General features: G+C 31.3%; 4 protein-coding genes and 1 long non-coding RNA gene across 5 annotated transcripts; 2 read left to right on the plus strand and 3 right to left on the minus strand.

The window, feature by feature from the left end:
* The first annotated feature begins 4,860 nt into the window (after positions 1 to 4,860).
* Positions 4,861 to 6,562, plus strand: LOC115710967 (uncharacterized). Its single transcript, XM_061114034.1, has 4 exons — positions 4,861 to 5,005; positions 5,123 to 5,693; positions 5,826 to 6,021; positions 6,137 to 6,562. The coding sequence occupies exons 1-4, from the start codon at positions 4,861 to 4,863 to the stop codon at positions 6,560 to 6,562; spliced, it is 1,338 nt and encodes a 445-aa protein (XP_060970017.1).
* A 351-nt stretch (positions 6,563 to 6,913) lies between these two features.
* On the minus strand, positions 6,914 to 8,152 carry LOC133037404 (uncharacterized). The gene is made up of 3 exons (XM_061114623.1): positions 7,992 to 8,152; positions 7,358 to 7,848; positions 6,914 to 7,257 (listed from the first exon to the last, which is right to left on the minus strand). The coding sequence occupies exons 1-3, from the start codon at positions 8,037 to 8,039 to the stop codon at positions 7,062 to 7,064; spliced, it is 735 nt and encodes a 244-aa protein (XP_060970606.1). The 5' UTR covers positions 8,040 to 8,152; the 3' UTR covers positions 6,914 to 7,061.
* Positions 8,153 to 9,025: 873 nt separating this feature from the next.
* On the minus strand, positions 9,026 to 10,722 carry LOC133037180 (uncharacterized). Its single transcript, XM_061114035.1, has 4 exons — positions 9,976 to 10,722; positions 9,815 to 9,868; positions 9,531 to 9,758; positions 9,026 to 9,451 (listed from the first exon to the last, which is right to left on the minus strand). The coding sequence occupies exons 1-4, from the start codon at positions 10,720 to 10,722 to the stop codon at positions 9,209 to 9,211; spliced, it is 1,272 nt and encodes a 423-aa protein (XP_060970018.1). The 3' UTR covers positions 9,026 to 9,208.
* A 6,892-nt stretch (positions 10,723 to 17,614) lies between these two features.
* LOC115712822 (uncharacterized) lies at positions 17,615 to 26,024 on the minus strand. The gene is made up of 4 exons (XR_004010949.2): positions 25,739 to 26,024; positions 23,263 to 23,934; positions 22,806 to 22,912; positions 17,615 to 17,807 (listed from the first exon to the last, which is right to left on the minus strand). It is a non-coding gene; the product is annotated as an uncharacterized LOC115712822 (long non-coding RNA).
* LOC115712821 (uncharacterized) lies at positions 18,592 to 21,365 on the plus strand. The gene has a single exon (XM_030641207.2). The coding sequence runs from the start codon at positions 19,252 to 19,254 to the stop codon at positions 21,211 to 21,213; it is 1,962 nt and encodes a 653-aa protein (XP_030497067.1). The 5' UTR covers positions 18,592 to 19,251; the 3' UTR covers positions 21,214 to 21,365.
* Positions 26,025 to 26,902: the final 878 nt, after the last annotated feature.

Here is a 26,902-nt window from a genome sequence, read left to right on the forward strand (position 1 = left end):
AATCACAGCAATATTTAGGAATATAAAAATTTGGCACCCATCTAACCGCAGTACATGTATTCGCAGAACCTACTTTACTATAGATAAATATTTAAGATAGGCCTTTAAGATATTCAAATTTATCTAATTAACAAGCATATTATTCTACTCATCCGACCGTAGTACAATATATCGCAGACTTACTTCACTATTGAATGAATATTTAAAATATTCAAACTCTTTTAAGTATTCATAATTAATTATCTCGAGCTAGCTAGATTTCGATCAACACTAAATAAGCCAGATCCTTACAAATTGACCTCAGAACCTACAACATAAAGAAATACTGCAAAATTAAAAATGTAATTATTTAACTACTTACTAGTTATATAATTTATGAGTACCTAGTTACTAATGAGTAACTAGTTAGTAATAACACATGAATAGGAATAAAAAATCAGTAACTAGTTACTAATAGTAACTAACTAGTAAAAAAAATACATGAATAGGAATGAAAAAAAAAATAAAAGAGTTAATAATTAATGTTAACTCAAATTTTTATTACCAATAAATGAAGCCTTGTAAATAAAAGTTAACTTTTTATACTTAATAAATATATATATATATGAAACATCATGAGTTTACGTGATTTTGTAGTTAAAATCTACATACTCCACAAGTCACTATTATTTCTGAGTACTTCTTAGTAATGTACTTATATTACAAAAGAATAACTATGAGTATTCACTCAATCTCACAGGATTTTTCCTTCCCAGAATGATCGATCTATTTTTTTTTAGGTTTTGTCCCTATTTATAGGTGTTTTAACTATGACAGTTATTCTTTTCGATCTTATCTATTCATAAAACGTGAACAATTCTCACGTTTCATGCAGAGCCGGGCCTAAGAGATGCAAGCTAGGTGTGTGCCTTGGGCCCCTGACCGCTCAGGACCTCGAAATTGTGAAGAAAAAAAATTATTATTAATATAGATAAAATATTAAATAAGAAGAAAATATAATAAATATTATTTGGTGTAGTGGTAAATAATTTCATTTAAGCGAAGAGTTCAGGATCAATTCCCAATCTCTACTTTTCTATTTTTTAAAAAATTATTTAATATGTAGCTATGAAGGATTGAACTTTCGAGCTCTTAAGAATTTTTAAAAACTTTACCATTACACTAAAGCCTTAGAACTATAATTTTAATAATTATTAATTAAACTATATATAATTTTACCTTAAACCCCATATACCTTAAGATCGACCTTAGTTTCATGTTTACAACATGTGGATAAAATAAAATAACCGTTGATAACTATTTTTTGATCTTATCTGGAAGTATTCTTTTATTGTCAAGGTAAAATATTTCAACAGTGCTCAAGAATAATTGGTCGCATTCTGCGAAATGCTAGTTAAGATATTTGTCCTTCCTATAGCCTTTCACAGAAACTCTTGGACTATGTCTTTTGAGATAATTAGAGAAGTTTTACTTTGATTATTTCTCTTAATCTTTCAACATACTCACAAGTATGTGGGTTAATGAGTTGCAAAGCTCTTAAAGAGCTCATTATCTACTCTTTCTAGCGACACAGTTTCGACCTGTTATATCCGAGAAGACTTCTATCATTATTATCTCGCCATACGTTGCTTATCTCGCTATCTTATTACCAATACATAATGCGAGACCGATATTGCTCGTTCTTAATTATTTCTCTGAGATAATTCATTTATTATCCTGAGTTTTCCATAATTTTTGTGTCCAATTATTCACGTATTATGCCTATATTTATGGCTCGAAATATGGACATAACAGTTAAAATATACAACATTTAACATATTTAATATAAAAAATAATATACCCTATAACTAGAACACCCAATAACTAATATTTACCTCTCTCACCCAAAACCAACCACACCAAATACTATCTGTTTATACCCATTTATATGTGCTTATATGTATGCATATATATACATACCCAAACTTATCCAATTATATATATAAATATAGGTGAGTGTTATTACCATTTCAATATCAAATCTAAAAAAATTATAACAAAACTATTAAAGTTTAGACTTTTATCTTATTATAGAAATTCGGCCACCACACACAATCATAAGAACACAATCTTAACAATCTAGAAAAATCCTAAAAAAAATTACAAAATCAAAAATAAAGCAATTTACATTAATAAAATTATTAGAGATTAAATTTATACATTGATAAGCGTTAATGGTTTTTCCCCCAAAAGCGACGATCGGAGCTACAACCACCACAACCACCATCTCTAAGCTCAATTTATCCTAAAAAAAATAAAACAAAATACGATCAAACTCTGGGAATACATTTTTGGGTATGAAAAATACAAGATAAAAAAAAAGTAAAATCAGATGAAAAATGAAGAAATAGGCGAGGTTTTTGCGAGTTTTGAGGAAGAAAGGGCTCTGGTTTGCGATTTGAGGGAGATGAAATGACAAAGACGAAAGCTGAGATGAGAGTTATATAAACCCTACGGCGTCAGTTATTACAAAATAACTGACGCCATATGTGTTTTTCGTTAAAATTCCTCACTTTATTATGATGTTGGTTATTATGAAATAATTGATGCCATGTATTTTCATTCTAGCCTCACTCTAGGGCATCAGTTAGTTTCCTTTTAAATTAGCTTGTCTGTTTCTAGTAGGTAATTTTTGTTTCAACTCTAACCAAGTTATCAAACTCGTTAGATTTTTTTTTGTTTTTTGTTGTTGCTTTTAGTTTATAATTGAAGTTAATTGGTTAGAAAATAAAATAAGATGATGAAGTGTATGATAAGAAGAATAATTCACAATAATCTTACAAATGGTATTAAAATTTTCACACGTATATTGATGTGCAACTCTTTGACAAATTATTAAATAACAAATAATGCTCACTCCCAATTATTAAAGAGATTTTTTCTATTATAGACTAAAAATAGATGAAATTTACATTTATGATCCCAAAAAAGGAAATAAACAAAAATGGAAATTAAAAAGTTGTTAATTACAAAAATGCCGGCTGAGAAAACGGAAAGGGAAACTCCATCTTCTTCGTGACCAGCCGATCCTTCTTCGTGACCCAGCCGTCCAACCCCAACAACCCAATCTCAACCATTTTTCTTCCAAAAACCAGCAAAATCAAATTCAATTCAAAATGTAGAACTCCTAGGAAACCAGCTGAATCCCGAAAATCCAAAATCAAAAACGAAAAGGAAAAAAAAAACCAGGAAACCTCCATTGATGTACAAAAAAAACTCAAAAACAACAATCATTGAACAAAGAAATCGCGATCAGAGGAGAAGAACCGAGTAGAAGGAGAGCTGGAAATCAAAGAAACTCACCCATGATTGAATCAGAAGGAGAATTGAAGGTAAACAAATTTTTTAATGAACGTGAAAAAAAATTTTAGTGTAGATGAATAGAAATTTGATATTAATTGATGAAAACCGGATTAAATTGAAATAATAATGAAATATTGATGAATCTGAGAAAAAAACAACGACGGTTTGCATGAAAATAAACATTAAGGCATATAAATAGTTGCTACAGTGTTTTATTCTGAAACTGTTGTTTACAAGTTGTTTTACAGTGGAATAATAGTTGTTTGGGATCTACAAACTGGAAAATATGAATCTACTGTTATTAATTAGTGATCAGTTTTGAAATAGTTGTTTGATAGTTGATTTAACCTATATAAATAGTCGGTCAGATGAAAGTGTTAGATGCATAAGTTATTGTTGGAAAGAGTTGTTTATTGGTTGTTTTGACAGATTAAAATAGTTGTTTGCAACTACAAAATCGAACCAAGTAAATAATTTACATTATTTCAGGAAACGGAACCATTACAAATATTGGTGCAGAGCAATGGGCATTGGGATGACAACAAAAACTATGTTGATTATGAATCAAGTGGAGAATTAATTTCGACCAAGTGCACTTTTGAGGAACTAATAAGAATAATGATGGAAGAACTCCAATGCAACCATGAATCAACACAACTACAACTGAAATATCAACTGAAGGAAGGAGGCCAACCACTACAAATCAAGGATGACAAAAGTCTGTTGTTCTACATAAAGCTATTAACGAAGGAGGTTGATTTCACAAGGTACCCATTGTGTGTGAACAAAACCAGTAACACGGCACCACCTAACCAAACAATGGTGTGGAACAATATGATCATGGAATCGTATGAGAACAACGCAGTACAGGAAGACTTGCAGCAACCTGGAAACAACACGGCAACAACTTCCAAGCAACAACTATCTGCGCAGACGATGGGATCTGGTGAAGTTGATGCATTTTTCCTAGAAACAGGTGCAGTGTCATCAGAATCAACCATACAACAACCAGACAACAACAGAGAAAAAACTACAGCAGTAGATGAAGATTTCGACTTCACCGACTATGCAAAGCTTGTGGCTGCAGAAATGGTACAGCAACTAGAAAACAACCAGGAAGAAGAAGAGGAAGTGGACAACACAGAAATGATGATCATCAATGACAAACGACATGAAACAATAGAGAAGGGGCAAATTTACAAGGACAAAGAAACATTGATAAGTACACTATGCTACTTTGCAATCAAGAAGACATTTCAATACAAAGTAGTGAAATCTTGCACAAAAGAATACAACATAGTGTGTTTGGACACAAACTGCAAATGGAGTTTAAAGGCTACAAAAAATGGAAACACAGAAACATTCATAATAAGGAGCTACGAAGAAGAACACACATGTGCAGTTACAATAAGATTTGGAGATCAACGACAAGCTACATCAAAGTTGATAGCAGACTTTGTAAAACCAAAATTCTTGAACCCGAAAACAAAGTGCAAATTTCGTACATAAAGACAAAAAATGAAAGACAAATACGGAATAAAGATGAATTACATGAAAGCATGGCGTAGTAAAGAGCGAGCACAAACCCAGCTACCTGGAAATGCTAAAGAGTCGTACAATCTCTTGCCAAGATACCTGTACATGCTACAGAAAACAAATCCAGGTAAAAAAAAATTTAAAAATTTTACTTTGAAAATATTTGTGAAAAAACAGTTGTTTTTGAGTTGTTATTTCGTTGAGTACATGTTGTTTGACAAAATCCTGTTTGATTAAAATTCAGGAACATTAATAGACATAGAGAAAGATGATGATGACAGTTTCAAATATGCATTTGTTGCATTGAATGCTGCTATAAAAGGTTGGCCAAACTGCAAACCAATCATCGTGGTAGACGGTACATTCCTAAAGGCCGCGTATGGAGGCACGTTGCTCACTGCCAACACACAAGATGCAGAATCTAAAATTTTTCCACTAGCATACTGCATAGTTGATTCTGAGAACGATAAATCGTGGGAGTGGTTCTTAAAAAAAATAAGAGAAGCATTCGGGGTTCGAGAATGTCAATGCCTAATATCAGACAGACATGAAAGCATCATCAAAGCAACTAGGAAAGTGTTCCCTGAAATAACACATGGCTACTGCATCTTCCACCTCTTGTCGAACCTCAAAACAAAATTCAAGAAAAATGCAAAGCATTTCAGAGTGCCATTCTTTGCAGCTGCAAAAGCTTACACAGAAATGGAGTTTGAATTCCATATGAGGGAGCTAGACAACTTGGATAAGCGCATAAGACCGTACCTGGAGAAAATTGGCCATGAAAAATGGTCAAGGTATCATTCAGAAAACAACAGGTGAAAACTAATAAGAAGGATAAAATTAATGATATGTTCACCTATTTATAGCGTTGTATTTGCGTTGTTTTTGCGTTGCGTTTGAGTTTTTTTCCAAAAGTAGAACTATGACAGAAACTGTCCAAATTGTAGGTACTCTACCATGACATCAAACATAGCTGAGGCACTGAACTCAGCAAATTTAGCAACAATGGAAACACCAGTGACAACATTAATGGAGTGCTTGAGGGCACAAATGCAAGAGTGGACATACAATAATAGAAAGGAGGCACAAAAATGCACAACAAGGCTGACACCATCATCTGAGAAAAAACTCATAGGGAACTATGTACAAATTACCGCGACTAACGGTAAGTTCAGATTATCGTTCGCATAAAGTAAAATAAAAACAGTTGTTTTTGAATAGTTTTTTGGTTGTTTTAAAGTTGGTTTAAAACATGCAGGTGAAACCAGCAAACCAGAACCTGTTTGAGGTGATAGATGAAGACAGAACAAGAATAGTAAACTTGAAGGAGAAGACGTGCACATGCAATAGATTTCAAAAAGATGAAATGCCATGTAACCATGCAGTCGCCGTCATGAAGGACTTGAACATAAACACATACAACTACTGTGCACAATACTACACATCAAAAGCATGGCTGCAAACATATGAAGAAACAGTATACCCAGTTGGAAACGTAAGAGAATGGGAACTTCCAGATTTTTTTGAAGAAATCATAGTGTTGCCTCCAAAGGAGAGAATCAAGTCTGGAAGGCCGAGGAAAAGCAGAATGGCAGCAGCTTGGGAAACAAAGAAACAAAACAAGTGTGGCAAGTGTGGACAAAAGGGACATAACAAAAAGACCTGCAGAAGAATTACAGCATAGAAGTGGAAACAACTACACATCAACCAAAAAACAACTATATTAAAACATTTAGAAAACACATACTGCATATTACGATTGGTTGTTACATACATTTTTTTATTGTGATTTTTTATGTGGAGAGATATTGATAATAGGGAATTGGTATTATTATCATTAATATACAAAAGAACATCAAATATTATAGTTAAATAATTAAATGAGTGGAAGAAGGTTGAAATTAATAAGAAGGAAAAATAAACTACATAAAGTGATTACAAATGCAATTTAGTTGTTTGTCAGATGGTTGTAATAAGGTTGTTAATAGTATGCTGTCATGACTAAGAGTAAATATAAAGATTAAAAATCCAAAAATATGAACAAATTAAAAACCAATTCCAATTAAGAAAAAAACATGATAGAAACAACAACTTGTCTATGATTATGAACATAATCTGGTAATAGAAAAAAAAAAAAAGCTACATAAAAAAAAGTAGTATTTCCAACAACAACCAATAGATAACTAAGACAAATTCTTCTTTGGACCCTTTGGAGGAGCCTCATCTTCACTATCAATAAATTCCACTTCTTTCATGCGAGCATACTTATAGAACAACACAGCAAGCCTATCACGGTGTTTCTCAACATCAAATATGGGAGGAATCGGTTTCATATCAATAAAGTATTCGGCGAACGATGCAACGAAACAACCACAGTCACTGCAAAACAACCAAAAAACAACAGCAGAAAAACTTAAAAAAGGAAAATAACATTACAAATTTTAAAAACATTTGAAAATAAAAAATAAAAAATACTTACTTCGAGGTTTGTTGAGGCAAACCATCAACCTTAACAACTTCGAAAGGGTCTAAACAAACCGGTTTGTTTTCCTTTTTGAACTCATCAAACAAAGCAAAAAAGTGGGGCAACAACACCGCAAATGGCTGACAAGCTTTGATAGCAGCACTATCTTTCATAGCAGTCGACAAGGAGTTGTACATGTACACACGCCTTTCCTCAATATTCAATCGACCAAGAATCCAATGTGATTCAGTCTCCATATGGATGATAAAGAAAACATGATCGCACAAATGCCAAGGGGAACCACATAACATTTTTCTACCTCTTATATAATCAGCAATGGCATGCTGGGCAGTTATCAAAGAAAGATTTTTTTTCTGTGCAATAAATTTTTCATACAAAGCATGAATGGTTTTGAAGAATAAGCAATCGGTGGTTGTGAACTTAACCTTTGGCTCCTTTGCATACTTTCCTTTTTTACGTAGATAGTAAAAAATGATGTCCAGATGCTGAACAATAAAAAATGAGAAATGTTCGAAAATCAGAAAATGAATTATATTTCAACAACTAACAAACAACCAACAAACAACATGAAGAAAACTATAGACTGAAATTTTTGAAAAAAATCAAAAGAAAAAATAAATTAACTTACAGAATTAGTCAAACATTGGCCAGGATATGCAAGCTTGTGGAACCACATCTTGGTTGCAACATCTTCCACGCCAAAACGAAAAGGGGGAACAATCTTATCCTTACCCTTCAAGTAAACCTTCTCCTTATCATGCCTAACATTTTAAAAAAATGAAACATAAATAGTAAAGTAAAAAACAAAAAATACAAAAACACAACAAAAATGCCGAAAATAAACACTTACGGATCTTTCTTCGATCTAAGGCCGTCTTCACCAAGCCACAAGTCAAAATCAATCTCGTCTTTATGTTCTACATCTTCACCAATCTTATCATCGAGAGGACACAACCCAGCCACATACTTAACAACTCCATAACCAGAACCATCTTTAGAACTAGAAATGGAAGAGTCATACTCCATAAACGGAGACGTCAGCGCTATGGGTTTCTTAGATTTCCTCTTGTCAACAAGAGGAGTTTCTTCAACGGGAATTGGGTCATCTTCAAGTTCAATGTTAGAATCAACATTGAGACTCGTTGCACCCATCTAATATATTTTTTCCACAAAAATGAAAGAAAATAGACAGTGTTAAACACAAAAAGTATGAAGAAACTAAAAAACAACCAAAAAAAAATATACCTCAAAACAAACAAGACGACGATCCGTAACCTCAACATTTTCAGAAACTGAAATCTGTTTACAAGGATCACCACCAATTCCATCTGAAGACATCTGTTTATATATGGTATTAAAAAGGAATTAGATCATGGTTAAAAAATAACAACCTTTACACAACCAAAAAACAACACAAAAGCAACATTACCATAAGCTCAACTGCTTTTACCCCGGACTGAACAGTAGCCTCAACATCTATTTGAGTAGGGCCGTCATTGAAATCAACGAAATTCTTGATACAGAAAATAAAGGAAAAAGAAAATGGAAAAAAGTGAAGTTATTTTTTGTGAAAGACTTCAACAACTAAAAAAAAACTACATAACAAAATAAAAACAACAAGTAAAATAAGAAGACCAACAATAAATTGCGAACAACATAATCTACAAACACAGCCATATAAATAACATAATAAATACAAATAAATAGTCTGAAAATAGTTGCAAATTTCTGAAAAATAAAACATAACAAGAGACATAACAATAACATAGAATTACAAGAGCACTACCTAAAACGGACTTACAACAAAATAAACCACACAAAGTAACTAAAACCTAGTTACATTGTCTACTTATCTACCTTCTCCTCACTATCAGTGGCATCATCATCACTGCCATTATCATTTTTTTCTTTTGAGTCAGAATCTTCATCGGCTTGACCATCCTTCTCTTCACCTTCACTACCCTCCCCTTCCTCATCACCCATAACATTCTCTTCTTCATTTTCATCAGTTTCTTCAGATTCATTTAAATCAAAATCTGCTTCATCACCACCTCCATCATCATCATTGGAAGAGTCACTGCCTTTTTCCTATATTGAAATTACAAATTAAATTAGTATAAAACAACTTAAAAAAAACCGAAAAACAACTATTGAAAAACTAAAATACCTTGGCATAGGAATCGGCAAAAACAGTAGAAAACTGTGTCTGCATTGAAGCCATCTGAGCACCAAAAGAAACAAACTGTGCAGACACAAACTCTTTCAACTCAACCGAATCAGATGAAATCTTCTGTTGGGAAGTATGCAACGAATCGATCTTGACCTCCAACCCATGAAATTTCTCAGAAAAGGCATCAAGCTTGACAGAAATGTCACTGCGAGCAACAGCTTGGCTCTTCGGGAACAGAAGACTCTTGTAAGAGTTGTAGTCGGTGTCGAACTTGAAATCGCTTTCGCCAAAGCTTTGAACTCACCAGCCGTGGGCCTCATATTTGAAAGTTGCAGCTGATCAAAAAACACCAAAATTAAAATTTCAATTATGAAGATTAATAATAATGAAAAACAACACAAAAACAACTACTGAAAAACCAAATTACAACAAACAGATATACCTTATCTTTGGAAACATCAAAGATAGTAGTCTTCAAAACTTTGAAAGTAGGTTGACTATTGCATGTCCACTGAGTGATCCTTGGAATACGAGAGCTTTCCTTTTGGCAGTACTTACCTTTCATGTACTTACAACACTCGTAGAACCAAACTTGAAGAACATGAGGACAACCAATCAAAGTGTAAAAAACACTCGGCCTCTTTCCCGAACTCCTTGCCTTCCTAACCCCCTCAACCCAACTATCAAGCTTACCCTTCAATGAGGAAATAGTCAATTCAAAAGAACTCCGGCCCCAAGCAAATTCATTGTACCTCCCACTATCTACAACATCTAAAATAGACTTGGGTACATTTTTATGCTTAGTGCCACTAAGCAAGAACCACTCCACGAAATACAAAACTGCCAACTTCACAGCATCCTCATCAGAATCACCCCACCTCTTGGTGGTAAAACATTCCCTAACAGATTCCTTAGTGATAGAGGACGAAGTTGGCCAATATCTTTCACAAAGACTATTAACCTCTTGCTTAAAATCTAAGACACTACAGTCACCTTCACAGTCTAACCCAGTAATCAATGCAAATTCCTCAATGCTAAACCTAAGCCTAACACCGCGTATCATTACCCACAACTCAGCATCATTAGGTTGCTGAACCTCCCGGAGCAACAACCCATGAAACACTTGGGGTTGAACTTTAAAATCGGGAAGGTTAAGGAAATGACCAAAACAAAGAGTTTTTGAAAACATTTCAAGCCGTACATCCGAAAGACAAGACTTAATGTTCTCTATCACCCGGAAAGTAGCAAGGGAAAAGGCTTTAGCAATGAATAGATTCTTCTGGTCATAAATATAATCCCATTCCTGTATCAATATAAACAAAATAAATCAGGACAAAAACAAAAAAAACTAAAAAAAAATAGAAAACAAATAATAAAAATAATATTTTTTTTAAAAAAAAAAGACACCTTAGGGGGATTTTTCTTTGGTAGGTCAAATCCTTCAACCTTCACTGAGGTCCTAGCATGGACCTGCAACAAAAAAGAAAAACAAAAGCAACAAATCTTAGATACAATAACAATGAATATATAAAAATGTAGTAACCAAATTACAGCCAATAAAAAACCTAAAAACAACGTTTATGAAACCCTTACAGTATGATAAATGTAAGAGATAAACAACTTTCAAAAAAATACAGTAACAACACTGTCACAACTTAAAAAAAAACAACTAAAATATTAACAACACTGTACAAACTCGTTGTTATGAAATTTCGAAAATGGTAGTCGATAATAGTAGTGTGACAAACAACCGAGAAAAAACTGACAATAAACATATACAAAACTAAAGAATAAACAACACTGAAAGATCTTGTTGCAATTGAAATTAGTAAAATGCTTCTCAATACCAATAGTGTGTAAAACAACCGAAAACAAATTCACAATAAACATATAACCAACCAATGGGGAAAAGCAATTCAAAACTGTGACAAAATACGAATTGAACTGGGTTTTTTTTCAACAACCAAACAACAACTGAATAAAAACAACAAAACAACATCAACCACAATACATGACAGAAATACATAAAGAACACCAAAAAAACATAAAAACATCCTAATAAACACCTAAACCAGTGACCTAAAAAGCTCATGTAAAAATTAACACAATAAAATGAAACCAAGCAAATTTAAATTACCTTTGATTCAACTTTGGGCTTTTGGTCCTCACCATGCACTTCATCCTCAAAATCAGAATCTGAGGAAACCTAGAACAAAAAATGGGGAAAACTTTAAATCATCAAATGTAACACCAGAAATAAAACAACCAGAAAAAAACTAAAGAAAAATTTAAAAACAACAAAGAGAAACTTACATCGCGTGCAGACTTGGAAATTTTTGCTCTCTTAGTCTTGGGAGCATCTACTTTAACAGGAGGGGCTCTTTTCTTAGTGCCCGATGTCTCTGGAACATCAGCCACTAAATTTTTAGCAATTTTTTTAACCCCATCTTAGGTTCGACTTTGGAAGTAACAGTTGGAGCCTTCTTCGATTTTTTAGAAACTTTCTTCGCCGGAGATGGTGATTTCGAACCACTTCTAGTGGTTGCCATTTATATAGAGAAAATATAGAGGAGGATGACAATGTAGGTTGAGGAAAACGTGGGTGAGGGCTTGGAGAAGGTGATCGTGGGAAGAAGAAATTGGTTAGGGCTTGATAATGGTGATCGTGGGAAGCTCGGTTTGAAGAGTGGAAGAATCAGGTAAATGAAAAATTCAAAAAAAAAAAAAAAAAAGAAAGGATTTATGAGGTGGCGTGCGTGTACGTGTGTAAGGAAGAAAGGAAAAGGTAAAATTGTAATTATTAAACTTTTTGAAAAGTAAAATTGAAAAATGTAAAAGTTAAAAAAGTTTAAAAAACCGTGTAAGGATAAAAATGTAAAAAAGGTGTCAATTTTGACATGAGGTGTAAAAATCTCATTATTAAATGGGTTAATTTTACAATGAGATGTTTAATTGTGTTATCAAATCTATTTCTTTACCCATAATATTATATATATATAATATTTTTTTTAAATAAGTATTACTCATTAGTTATTAAATAAATTTAATTATAAATATTATTTTTAAAAACATTAAATTATTAGATTTTGATCCAATAACAAATAACAAAAAAAATTAATTTTTTATGTTTAATTTAGTTTCTTAATTAAAAAATATCTCTTTACACTAAATTAAAAATATATATATTTAAATATAAAATATTTAAATCAAACTAATTTTTTTTTTTTTTTGCCGAAAAATATTTTTATTTTTCTAATTAGATAAAAAATTAACATAAAAATATAATTTTTTTAATACTATGTACCCATTCATGAACAATATTCATTCAAAGTGCACTAGATGATCAGTTTGATCGATGAGACCATGATAGTAGGAATTAATATTCGGAAAAATACATACAGAAGGTCACAAAACAATGAATTAATTTTATTTGGAACTTTGTGAATGCCAATCGAAAGATAAGAACAATTGATTCATGAGTATTTTAAGTACGTCGTTTCTGAGCACAAATTAATATGGAACAATTACATCTTTAAAAAAAAAAAAAAAAAAAAAAAAAAAAAACAGAGACAAGATGTGTATACATACCATACAAGCATGCATTAATTAATCTCAGTTAGTCATTATTATAAAATTATATATATGTACAAGTTTCAAATAAGATATTTTTATCTAATAAATTTAAAGTAATAAAACAATATCAAAAGCATGCATGCACATATAAATGTTTAATTATATAAAAGACAATAGACAATAACCTTTATTTTAGCAAATTAAAGTGACTTTAATTATTTATGAATTGAGAAATATTAAAATTTGGCTAATTAATAATTTTTCCCCTTGAATTTTGACATGTACTAAATTGTACCCTGTTAAAAATTGCTCCCGAACTATATTGAGATTGTTAAATTTAAAGACTTTTGTCTAATTTCATTTAATTTTACTGTTTCAGTGATTGTTTATGTACTAAACCATACTCCCCAGACTTTGATATCTACCAAATCATGTCCCTCAAAGTTTGATATGTACTCAATCATGTCTCTTAAACTTTCATCTATGTTAGAATTTTTTTACTAAAATTAGACAAAAATCTTTAAATTTAACAATCTTAATAGTTCATGGATAATTTTTAACGACCAAAAATGTTCTGAGGGCATAATTTGATACATGTCATAATTCGAGGAGGAAAATTACTAATTAACTTTAAAATTTTGTATTAGTTTAAAGAATAGATTATATTTATATCTCTCAAACCTATAAATATAAACAAAGTGAGCTCAATGTTCGAGTCAAAAAAACATATTTTTATTAGTTAGGATTGATGGTAAAATTAAGTAGAATAATATATAGTATAAATATTGTTGTAATTAAAATGATAGGTTATATAAACTTGGATGTGGATTTCTTTTTAACTCACAATTATAATGGTCTATTTACTAATTACAATTTACAAGTCTGAAAATTAGTCAACACCACACATCTCCAATTTTAGGGTTTAAGCTTTAAAGAACGTGATCTCCTTCAAAACTATATATTTTTCGAAAGAATATTGATTTGGTCACATATATTATTGGATAATATTATATTATTACATAACAACTATAAAAAAATTTATTTTTAATAATAATAAAATTTGTAACTAAAAGTAAAATTAAAGTTGTAACTAAAATTAAATTAGTCATAATTTATATTTAAGTACTATATATGTTTTAGTCATAAAATTAATAACTTTTTGTTATGATTAAAAATTACATTTAATTACAAAATTATATGTTGCAACTAAAAAAATTATCACTAAAAATAATCAAATAGGATAATAATCAGAAAAATATTGTTAATTAAGCTGAAAACTATAATAATATATATATAAAAAAATTAATATGTCTCTAGCTACAAGAACAAAATAATATCCAATTTGGTTTTGCACTCTCATCTAGAAACTTCAAAAGTAAAAGATCCAAATACAGCATTTATTTATTTATTTTTATTTTACTTTTTTTGGTTTGGGTTAACTTGGCTGCTTTGAGAAACTTCTCAAGAGACGTACAAACTTTGTAACGATATATAATGAATTATAAATATATCACCCTTATATGAATATAATACAATTAACGAAAATCTCCAAAATACTATATATAAATAACCCATCAAAACACCAATATATAGTGCTTAGTGTTTTCAGCAAAATACACAAATAATTAAATAATTTGGATTAATAATCTTTACCAAGAAGAAAAGGAAACACTACGTACGTACTCTCATGTATTATTTATTGCATTAATAAAAGAAATTTATTAATTCTCTAATAAAGAAAAAAAATAAAAATAAAAAGGTTCGTGGTTAGCACCCAGCTTAATTTGCCAGCTAAAATTGTGTTGGTTTTATCATTTTTACATATATAATAACATTCAAAGACAAGATTCCTAATATACCTCAACTAACAATTAATTATTTGGATTTGCCAGCTCTCTCTCAACTACATCAATTCAAAATTTTATTTTATTTTTAATATGATTATTTTCTTTTTATATTTTTGAACAATGTTTGATTTGGAGAAAAACATAAAAAAAAAAAAAAAAAAAAAATGGAAAAGAATCCATATTATTTATTCTATTTTTTACTATTTTGCTAGTATAATGCTTATTCATCTCAAAAATGAAAAGAATAATGCATTATTAAATTTTATTTAGTTATATTTCTATGTTTATAATATAATGATTTCCTCATTATATATGCATTACATCAGAGTCCATTGTTGCTAAGTTATATTATGCTTTTGGTTTTATTATTGTAGATTGTAATAAGACTTTGATGGAGTCTTTGCATTTTGTTAAACAATCTGCTAATCGAATCACACATTTTCTTTGTAGAAATTTTCAATTATTGTGTTTTAGGGGAAACTACGATTTCTTTTGCGATTAATTTATAAATATGATTATTATTTGAAAAAAAAAATATGGGAATTAAATAATTAATGGAAAATGAATTTTTTTTATTGTATAGCACTAAGCAAGCAATTAACTTTGAATTGCTTTCCCTAAAAAAAAGTAAAAGCAATAAGGAAAAATGTGTAGGATCTAGTTTATTGAATTAAACTAGACACTTTAATTATATTCTAATGTCCCAAAAGTTCATTTCTTTTAACTTCAATTGATACTAACTATTCTTTTAACTTTGATTGATACTACTTAATATTTGAGTGCAGTAGTGTAGTGTAGTCACTTCTATTCTTTTAGGGAGGAAATCCAAAATAAGAATTTCTTTGGACCCTGTATCTCTGTAATCAGACATATCTTTTCATAAAGAAAGATAACCCTACAATTCAGTTCTAGTTCATACTAACAATAATTAAATCAATGAACAACGTTAAACACGTTTTAATGTTTTTCTTTATGAAAGGGCACCACTAATTTAAAGTTCATGTCTAATACATTATAATCATATTGGATTTTGGAAGCATTTTGAGTACAAAAAAAGAAAATCATACTTTTCAAATAAAGAGCAAAAGGGACAATATTCCTCTTTGGAATATTATATATAATATCGACTCTTTCTAGTTACCTTTCCAATTTGTATTGGATTATTTTCAAGGGTAAAAGTAATTACATATAATATAACCAGCTTCACTAATCAAGATCAAACACATTAACATTATTACAATAGCACGCAAATAATAAGATAAAATATAATCATGTTCAACTTTTTTTATGATTTCTTCATTAACAAGTTTCTAGATTTTTGGTAATCAAATATTAATATTATAAGAGGCTTAATTACGGTTTTATCCTTTATGGTGGTTTACCTTTAAATTGACTCTTAATTATTCAAAAGAAAGTAATAGACCATTTGGACTTAGAAATAGCAAACAAACATGTGGTAAGGAGTAATAAAGAATTTTCTTTCTTAAGAGAGGGTTCAATTTTCCAAACATGATTATTGGTATTACTACCATTATTTTAAAAGTACGAAATTGACATTCTTATAAAACTATATGAATAGGATATAGATACAAATTAATGCAAACAATAGAAACATAATTAACTCTTCTGCTTTAAAAAAAAGTCAAAAAAGATAATGTCACCATGAGACTTTGATTGCTAGACACTCAAGATAATTAAAAATAAAGCAATCTCTAATCTTTCAGAATAAGTCAAAATTAAAGGATTGAGAAAATAAAAATAGAAAGATTAAAAATAAGAAAATATTATTATCTCATTTAGGGCTTAATTGGTACAGTGTGTTGTATTATATTATATAATATTGTGTTATATTATATTGCATTGTATTAGTATTATTTATTACAAGACTACGTTTAGTATTAATTTGTATTAATAGGTTGTTTACAATTATGCTATCTTTACCATAAACTCGATGCCAACCTCAACCACGACCTAGTCTCGAACCCTGACCCCAACTCTGGACCTAAACCTGGGTTCACGCCCGAGTTTGGGTTTAGGGCTAGAATAGATACATGTTCGGGTTTAAAGTTTGGGTCTCGGGTCGAGTTCAAGATCCGAGGTCAGGTCAGAGGTACGAGGTTAGGTCATGGAACTCAACCCAAAACTTTTCTAAATATTATAATACAAGTCAATTTGAATTATTTGTTATGTATTTAAATAATTCAATTTGCATTGTATTAAAATTTATAGTCGTAATAATTAATATAATACAAAGTTTTATCTAAATATATGTTACTTATTATTTGATAAATAATTGTTATACGGCTCTTACTTTATTATATATTATAGCCCTATTTCCTAATTCGAATTATAAAACCAACTAATTTGAAAATAGTAGAAATTAATACAAAATCTTGTTATTCCTTAATTTACTTTACTATAAAAGTAAGTAGTCAACATTAATGGAGCTCTAAATCATCAAATACTAATCATTAAATATGGCCTATATGAATATATACCACATACGTACACCACATCCTACAACATCAACAATTTCACAAGCTTATATTATGTACTATTTCTATTACCGTCTTTATCTATAAATCCATGAATAAACTGGATTTGGAAGCTATATTTTATGAACACATTATTTTGAAAATGATAAGTAGGTACGGTAGGATCTTTAGACGTATTTATATTATTGATATAATTAATTTTAACAGCAAATTCCAGCCAAAAATAAAACTCCTGCATAAGAGGAAAAAAGAACTTTAATAGAAAAAGATACAAACTTGAATAGTGAACTTACTAGCCAATAAGTAAAGCTTCTGCAACGTAAGCCGATTTCTCAACGTGGGTGGACCACCCATCAAGGCTGGTGGTTAAGAAGTGACACCAATGGGTTAATTTTAACATTATTTTTAAATTTGGGTAAACAAAACTATTTCTTTTCTTTTTTACATCTTAGTAAATTAATTTTACAGAAAAATTTATAGTACATCCACTAAAATGGTTAATATATCAACCAAAGTTCTTTTGGTCAATTCTTTTTATTTATGTTGTAGTTATATAAAATTATAAATTTTCTAAATAATTTACAGTATAAAAATAAAATTCCTATAAACAATAAAATATTTAAACTTTATTTTGAACAAAATAATTGCTTAAAAAATTTAAAATAGACAAGGTAAAATAAACTAAAATCTCTCCTAAATATTGAAATCAAGGGTAATTTATCTTAAAGCACTCCCTTCAGTGTTTTTATAATAGTTAAAAGCAAAAAAAAAAAAATAGCTAAAAAGTTATATTAGTCTTTCCATAGGTGTTTATAACTTAGCTTAAAAATAATTAGGAATTTTTTTATTTTTATATTTAAAAGCAATTTTTCTTTTTTTTTTCCTTTTTTTTTTTTTCCATTTATACAAAAATATATGGAGTAACCTAAATTTAATATGACAACCTACACATCAACCACTAAAGCAACCTAAACTGTATATGAAATAATTCCCTAATTTTTTATTAGCTTTATTACTATGGTTTTAATAACTTTTTATAATTAATTATAATGTATAATATAATATTTTATGAACATATATTATTATTATTATTATTAATGTATTAAAAATATATCATTTTAATGATACAGATACAAATATAAAAAAAATGGTGTATAATATAATATAAAAGTGTGAAGTTAAAGAAAATAAAATTGTAATGAGATATTTTAAAAAATAAAATAGAAAAACTAATGTGGGTAAGAGTCGTGAATTGGAACTTATACTCCTCCCTTTTTCCCATCTTTTCTTTAGCTCAGTGGCTTAGGTACCGAAACAAACCTTATTTGTACTAAAATTACCCATTAATTTTTTTATTTAAGGAGAAATATCAGATATGTGAAAACTGGACGAGAGAGAGTTATATAAATAAACTTATAAAAGGTTGTGTGTTGGAACGCGTTTGACCTTGTAAAACCCGTCGACCCTGACCCTTCTTTTCTTTCTACACACATATTGTTCTCGCTCGCCAGACTGAGTCGCAATTAAAGCACTCAATATCCCACAAAAGAGACCTAAATCCACAATATGACTCTTTTGTATGTATAAATGCCATTACCCAAATTCACATAATAATAATATCCAGCTCACCTCTCTCAACAGACCCACCTGCCTCCATCATCATCTCCGTCTATCACGACCCTAAAAAGATTCCCCCAAAATTCACTTTACTCTTCTCTTCTCTTGATCTGAGACCCCCCCAAAAGAAAAGAAAAAACTCTCTAAACACCAGAACTTGGATTACCTTAGTCCGCCGTGGTAGCCATGGCGGACATAGTGAAACAGATCCTAGCAAAGCCGATCCAATTGGCTGACCAAGTGATTAAATCAGCAGATGAAGCTAGTTCTTTTAAGCAGGAGTGTACGGAGCTCAAGTCTAAGACGGAAAAGCTAGCTGGTCTCTTACGCCAGGCGGCTCGAGCCAGTTCTGACCTGTATGAACGACCCACACGACGGATCATCGATGATACTGAACAAGTCCTCGACAAGGCTCTCTCTTTAGCCATCAAATGTCGAGCCAACGGACTCATGAAGCGAGTTTTCACCATTATTCCAGCTGCGGCATTCCGAAAAATGTCGTCCCAGTTGGAGAACTCTATAGGGGATGTGTCTTGGCTCCTTCGTGTCTCGGCCCCTGCCGATGCTCGAGACGATGGGTATTTAGGATTGCCTCCCATCGCGGCTAACGAGCCAATTCTATGCTTCATATGGGAACAGATAGCAATTCTTTACACGGGTTCGCTTGAAGGCCGATCCGATGCTGCGGCTTCACTGGTTTCGCTTGCTCGGGATAATGATCGGTATGGGAAGCTGATCATAGAGGAAGGTGGGGTTGGACCCTTGTTGAAATTGATCAAAGATGGTCAAGCTGAGGGCCAAGAGAACGCTGCTAGAGCAATTGGACTGCTTGGTCGTGACCCTGAAAGTGTGGAGCATATGATTCATGCTGGTGTTTGTTCTGTGTTTGCGAAAATCCTTAAAGACGGTCCGATGAAGGTTCAGGCCATGGTAGCATGGGCTGTATCTGAGCTAGCCGCTAACTACCCGAAATGCCAAGATCTTTTTGCCCAGAACAATATTATTCGCTTGCTTGTTAGCCATCTAGCTTTCGAAACTGTTCAAGAACATATCAAGTACACCGTTGCTGTTAACAAAACAACATCCATTCATGCCATTGTGGTAGCCAGCAATAATTCCAACACCAACAACGGTAGCAAGGCTAATGGTGGGGATGACAAGCAGAATCAGAATCAAATTGCTCATCCTTTGGGTAATCGAAGCCCGAGTCAGATGTATAATGTTGTTACCAATACCATTGCCTTGAAGACAGGGTCCAAACCTCTCCAACAGATTAATAATAGTGCAAACCAGAACAATCAGGTGAAGAACAACAATGGCAACACAAAGCAAAATCATCAGCAGAATCTATCACTTTCAGGTACTAGCATTAAGGGAAGAGAACTGGAAGACCCTGCAACTAAGGCCAACATGAAAGCTATGGCAGCAAGAGCACTTTTGCATCTTGCCAAGGGGAACTCGCCTATATGTCGGAGTATTACAGAGTCCAGAGCTTTGTTATGTTTTGCAGTTCTACTGGAGAAAGGTCCTGAAGATGTTAAATACACTTCGGCCATGGCGTTGATGGAGATCACAGCAGTGGCAGAGAAGGATCCAGAGTTGAGAAGATCAGCATTCAAGCCAAGTTCTCCCGCTTGCAAAGCTGTAGTTGATCAGTTACTAAACATCATTGAGAAGGAAGAATCAGAACTCCTGATTCCTTGTATCAAAGCTATAGGGAATTTGGCTAGGACATTTCGAGCAACGGAGACAAGAATGATTGGCCCACTGGTGACTTTGCTTGATGAAAGAGAAGCTGAAGTTTCAAGGGAAGCTTCAATTGCTCTAACAAAATTTGCAGCAACCATAAACTACCTCCACCTTGATCATTGCAAAGCCATAATTAATGCTGGAGGGACAAAGCACTTGATTCAGCTTGTGTATTTTGGTGAACAAATTGTTCAAACATCTGCATTGGTTTTACTATGCTACATTGCACTACATGTACCGGATAGCGAAGAACTTGCTCAGGCTGAGGTGCTCACTGTTCTTGAATGGGCAACAAAACAATCTTATGTGACCCAAGATGAAGCAATTGAAACATTGTTACAAGAGGCCAAGAGTAGGTTGGAGCTTTATCAGTCCAGAGGCTCAAGGGGATTCCATTGATTCAAAGCCAAAAAAAAAGGCTTAGTAGTTTCTTGTAATTGGTAAAAAGAAATTTCATTTTTATCTTATGTTTTTTTCATTATCATGGAGTGTAAATACATTAATTTGCCTTCTGTAAGTGTTTAGAAGATTTTCTGCATTTTGAGAAGCTATTTCTTTCTGTGTTCTATTTCTCCCCCAACACATTATTAGCCTCTCAGTTTATCCAAAACTAGGTATAATACTGAAAATTTCATATGCAAAGTACACCACAGATTACTGATAACAAATTTCAGGCTTCCGGTTCTTGATTTTTTTTTCTTTCTAAAATGCTTAATTTGGCTTCTGTTAATAATTGACAAGGGACAACATAACTGGAAAAAGAGATGAGGTGGGGAAACTATGTCGGCAAGAATTATACTATAATGAAGGACATAGTAGAGTGTGTGGAACAAGTACATGAACTTTGTCCCATTACTAATAACTGTAATGAGTTGTTAACATAAAAACATAATCAACTTAATATATCATCAATGTCTTATCAAGAAAAACTTAATATATCAATGACTCTCAGTGAAGAACCCACATTTGGGTGCCTAAAACCTTTGCTCTTGTACTCCACAAGTCCACACCATACCTAATCTAAGCCTGACTGTATTCCATAGTTAGTACCTAAATGCAAACCACTCACGTGTGGCTATACTGACCTAATCTATCAAGAATATGCAACCTATTCTGTTCTAATCAGATAAAAGAAATATCAGTTTTACTGAAAATACTAAAAGTTCTTAGACAACAAAACTCTTACATCCATCTTAGCACTTACTCCAATTAATTATTGAAATTGTTCAACTGTCACCAGGACATCCACCGTCAAGATTCTTATGCAAGTAATAGCTCTGTTTTGGGTAAAGAGACAAGCACTAGCAGACAAGTATTCTTTTGGTCATTACATTAGAACCACCAAATGATCCCCTAATTTTTTAATACAGACAAAATATCATGACGAATAAATAAAGAATTTATGTTCTTAAACTAAAAGGTAGGCACCATACAAATTTTTAAGCAAATGAACTAGTGTAGTGTTACAAAGGATTTTCTCAAATTCGTGCCGCCAACTGAACAAAGTCAATGTCAACTAGATGCCTATCAAGATGTTTTTCTAAGAGAATATAAAATTATAATACCAACCTCAGCATCTACTACAAATATATATTTTAATGAGTCAAAGATATTATAAAACGTTCAATAATAATAATAATATTAAATGTAAAAAAGACAGGCAATAACTCATATATGGAATATAGATGCATGCTCAACATGTCACTCTATCATGCTTGAGCTAGACATTCAGGATTGCAATATACAGTACTTGCTCTAGGAGAATTTAATTGTGAAATAACGATCAAATAAAGAGAAGCCTCAAAAAAAATATTGAAAAAGTTATAAATGTTTGAAAAGTTAACCAAGAAATTAAATATTGATAAGAACTCAACCACTGGATGGATAGGTATTGGACAAGATGTGAGTAGACCATGTAGAAGAGGTCAAGATGCATATAATAACGTGCTTAAAAAAGCTAATCAAGAAATTAAATATTGATAAGAACTCACCCACTGGATGGACAGGTACTGGGAAAGATGTACAAAGACAATGTATAAGAGGTCAAGACGCCCATAATTGATTATACTGTAAAGAAAAGTCCTTTTAGAAGACCCACCTAAGAAAATAAACACTTCATTTAGAGGAAGTCAGCTTAAAAATTATTGTAAGTTCTATAGTTTTATTAGAAGAAAAGTACACAAACCTATAATACAATATGACAAATTGTAATGGCAAGTGGTAAGATTCATGCCAAATTGTAAGTTTAGAAGTATTGACATTAAATCACGGCAAAAATTATTTGAGCACAATAATTTTTATATCATTATATGCATTAGACCACCAGTTGCAGCGATAGCAATTGCAACAGCATAGGCTGCTGCGAGACGATTATAAATTAATACTTAAAAAAAATGTCTTTACATATCTAATATTTAAACTAGAAATTAAATAATGGTCAAAACTCACCAACTGAATGGCTAGGTACTGGATAAGATGTACAAAGACAGCTCAAAGACATCGCACTTCATATAAGTAACTTTGAAACACAATATTGGTTATTGTATAACCAAGTCAATGTCCAAGTAAAGAGGCCAAAGCCACCTGAGAAAACAAACTCTTAACTGAGATAAACTCAATTTTTCACCCTCAGTTATAATCCAAACTAATCAATAAAACTGAAAGCCGAAGTACAAAATAATACCAACTAAAATCAATAACCAATGCAGAAAAGTTAAAGACAAATGGTAATTTTGAGTAGATTGACATAAATACCAACTAAAATCACTAAAAAACTCATTAAATGCAAGCTGATTACTTAATAATTAATATAATGAGTTAAGAATTTGCACTATATAATGGTCTTGCTTCCTGCAATCCACTCCTCCAAGTTATGTAATAGATCACCGAGTGCACTAATGGCACTGCGCTGCATTAAAAGCTGGGATCCATATACAAAACACAAGTAAGACAGAACAACATCACCACATGATCCACCCAATTTGGAATAGATGTACATATCTGTGCGTTTCTTCGGCCAACTCAATAAAGACAGAAATGGGCGCTGCTTTAATCCTCTAAAACTACATGTAGATGTAATAAGATAAGCAAGCAGAGGCTTCCTCTATTTTATCCACTTTTCTGTAAGCAATTGAAAAAAAAATCAATTAAGTAAAAGAAAACAAAAATATTAATAACACTTGTTGGGGGCTCTATACTAACACCGATAAAGTATAAATCTTGAAAGGTAACCCCCAGCGCAATAATGTTACAAACAAGGTAACCCATAATTTGAATATGATTACTACATCTTCTACTACTAAAATATCTTAGGGTCCAGGGAGCCTTGAGTTATTCATTTATAAACAAATGTATTAAATCAAAGTCAGTATAGAACTTTTAAATAACACATTGTATAATGTAAACGTCATCTGGAAGTTGATCAATTTGTTTATGTGCTGCATACCTCCTTTGCATATTGAGCGGATTATAAGGGACAAACGCTGTGTGTCACTGTGACACAGGACTCTGTGTTGACTGAAGTCAAAACTGTGTGAACTACTATATAAAGTATGAAAAGTATGACTAAAAACTTGCATGGGACAATTTGAAATGTCCACAAGTAGTTGCAGACTGCAGTAAAGTGACTACGTAAACTACAAATCCTATTCTTCTTCACTAAAAAATTGATGCAACTACAATTTTTACCTACTGCTGTGCTAGCTATAATAAATTATAAACATAGAAGCTTAAAAGGTAGTGTTAATATATTTTTGTAGTTCTGAACTTCTGAATGTGATTTTGTACATGAATTACATATAAGTAGTGCAATTGCATAGTATACAATTACATGTGAAGCTAGACATAACTTACTGATGGCGTAACATCTTACTTACATTATGCAAATTAGACTATAATTCTGAAATGAGACTAACATATCTGATATCCCAAAGAATTGTATAAGAATAAAACTATAAGTTAGAAAACAAAATAACGACTATTCTATTCTACACACTAGTTTTATTGAAATCACAATCACGTGTAAGCAAAAAAACCAAGTTAGCTTGAAAATTACAGTGAGCCACTTTAGACAACAACAAGAAGACCAGCGAGAACATTATTCATTCCAATTTGTGATTAAAGAAACTTTTAAGAATCAAAAAATCAGACTGAGAGAGTGAACAAATCCTTTTTGAATAACACTAGCAAATTTGACCTATAGCAATCTTATTAAAATAAATTAAACTAACAGGTATTACCATAATCATCTAGATCCATCATTAAATGCCATTGGCATAATCATTTAGATCCATCATTAAATGCCCTTGCCATAATCATCCAATGCATACAAAAAAAAAAAAGAAAACCAAATAAAGTAACAAACACTATTACCATGAACATTTACAAACATACAAAACACAAATTGCTCAATCTATCTTAGCTCATTGACCACACTAACAACAACCAGTATAGATAACATTACAAAATTTATCTTCAAATTTCACATACCATAACACTACTTCTGACATTCTCCATACCAATAATAGTATTCCATATCATTGTGAAACATAAAGATTAAACCTCCACTACTATCCCATTGCAAAATAAATAAAATCGCGCGGGAATTGCAGTAAACACAAATCGCTTAATCTATAATAGCTCATTAACCACACTAACATCCAGTAAAGATACATTACAAAACTGATCTTCAAATTTCACATACCAAAACAAAAACAACTTCTGATACAAACACGCAACAAAACTTCTGACATTCTCCATACTAAGTCGTATTCCAATATCATTGTAAAACATAAACAATAAACCTCCATTACTATTCAATTGCAAAAAAAAAAAATTAAAAAATCGCGCGAGAAATGCATAATCGATAGATAGAACAGTAGATCGAATTGAAATAAGAACAAAAAACGAGGTTTTGAGAACTCACCGAGTGATGAAGAGATGAATGAACCTGATCTGAAACTCCATGAATATGTTTTTGAGTATGGGATTGAAGATAGAAAGATGAGAGTGAAAAATGGAGGGAGAGGGAATTTTGTTTGTGAAAGATAATATTTTAAAAAATAAATAAAAATAAGATGAGTATTTATATTTTATAGAGTGCCGTTTTGAATTTCGACCCAAATAAAGCCGAGTTGTTTGTATTTTTCTTCTATTTTTATGAGGAAGCCAAGCCAAGATTAGGACGAGAGCCACGCTGCCTCACGCGCCGCTTGTGGATCGGTTTTGACCTGTTTAGGAATTAAGCGTGGAATAGCTCTTTTTTTTTTCTTTTTTTTTTTTAATATAATAACTAATTTTATTACTGAGAATTAAACAATACATTAGTTATTAAATAACTCTGTTTTTTATTAATTAACTAAAAATAGTTTCAGAGAAAATTGATTAAATATGTATCTATTCGAATAAAATTAATCGCTTAAACTAATATTGATGTGAACAGATTTTGTGTGACAATTTTTTAGTATACTTTCAAAATATCTTTTTCATTTCAAAAAGTCCAACAAAGAAACTTTCTTTCTATTTTTTCTTTCTTTCTTGCTATTAGGGGTGTTCACAAAGTATCCGATCCAATCCAATCCGCACGATCCAATCCAATCCAATCCGCAAAATGCGGATATCCGCACTTGTGCGGATTGGATTGGATTGAAAAATCTAAAATCCGCACTTGTGCGGATTGGATGTTGTTTGACCTCAAAAAGTAACCGATCCAATCCAATCCGCACTTAATTATATATATTTTTAAAAAATTATAATATGTAATATATATTAATTAAAAAAAGACACAAACTTCTAATTTCTTAATCTTTTTTAGTAATATATTGAGTTGGTGCATTTTATTTATTTTGTAATAAAAAACACAAGAAAAATAATTCTTATTCACATAGACACATACACATAAAGTTTAAATATATATATACTAGCTTATTTATTTTAGTAATTAGATACATATATATTTTAGTGTAAATCTAAAGATAAGTATATACATTGATATATATGTATATTGGTTTAATTTGTATATAAATAGAGATGGAAATAGATTAGTATTGGAGATTAAGAAACAATAGTCTTTTTTTAATTTTTTTTTCTA

Source organism: Cannabis sativa, chromosome 4 (assembly GCF_029168945.1).
Source record: "Cannabis sativa cultivar Pink pepper isolate KNU-18-1 chromosome 4, ASM2916894v1, whole genome shotgun sequence".
NCBI lineage: Eukaryota > Viridiplantae > Streptophyta > Magnoliopsida > Rosales > Cannabaceae > Cannabis > Cannabis sativa.

Coding starts and splice junctions, on each gene's coding strand:
- LOC133037404 (XM_061114623.1), bottom strand. CDS start 8,039: ATGTGGTTCCACAAGCTTGCATATCCTGGCCAATGTTTGACTAATTCT. Junction 7,849..7,991: donor GCCAATGTTTGACTAATTCT/GTAAGTTAATTT, acceptor TTTATTGTTCAG/CATCTGGACATCATTTTTTA. Junction 7,258..7,357: donor TTGCCTCAACAAACCTCGAA/GTAAGTATTTTT, acceptor GTTGTTTTGCAG/TGACTGTGGTTGTTTCGTTG.
- LOC133037180 (XM_061114035.1), bottom strand. CDS start 10,722: ATGTTTTCAAAAACTCTTTGTTTTGGTCATTTCCTTAACCTTCCCGAT. Junction 9,759..9,814: donor AGTTCAAAGCTTTGGCGAAA/GCGATTTCAAGT, acceptor CTGTTCCCGAAG/AGCCAAGCTGTTGCTCGCAG. Junction 9,452..9,530: donor TTGCCGATTCCTATGCCAAG/GTATTTTAGTTT, acceptor ATTTCAATATAG/GAAAAAGGCAGTGACTCTTC.
- LOC115710967 (XM_061114034.1), top strand. CDS start 4,861: ATGAAAGACAAATACGGAATAAAGATGAATTACATGAAAGCATGGCGT. Junction 5,694..5,825: donor TATCATTCAGAAAACAACAG/GTGAAAACTAAT, acceptor TCCAAATTGTAG/GTACTCTACCATGACATCAA. Junction 6,022..6,136: donor AAAAACTCATAGGGAACTAT/GTACAAATTACC, acceptor TAAAACATGCAG/GTGAAACCAGCAAACCAGAA.
- LOC115712821 (XM_030641207.2), top strand. CDS start 19,252: ATGGCGGACATAGTGAAACAGATCCTAGCAAAGCCGATCCAATTGGCT.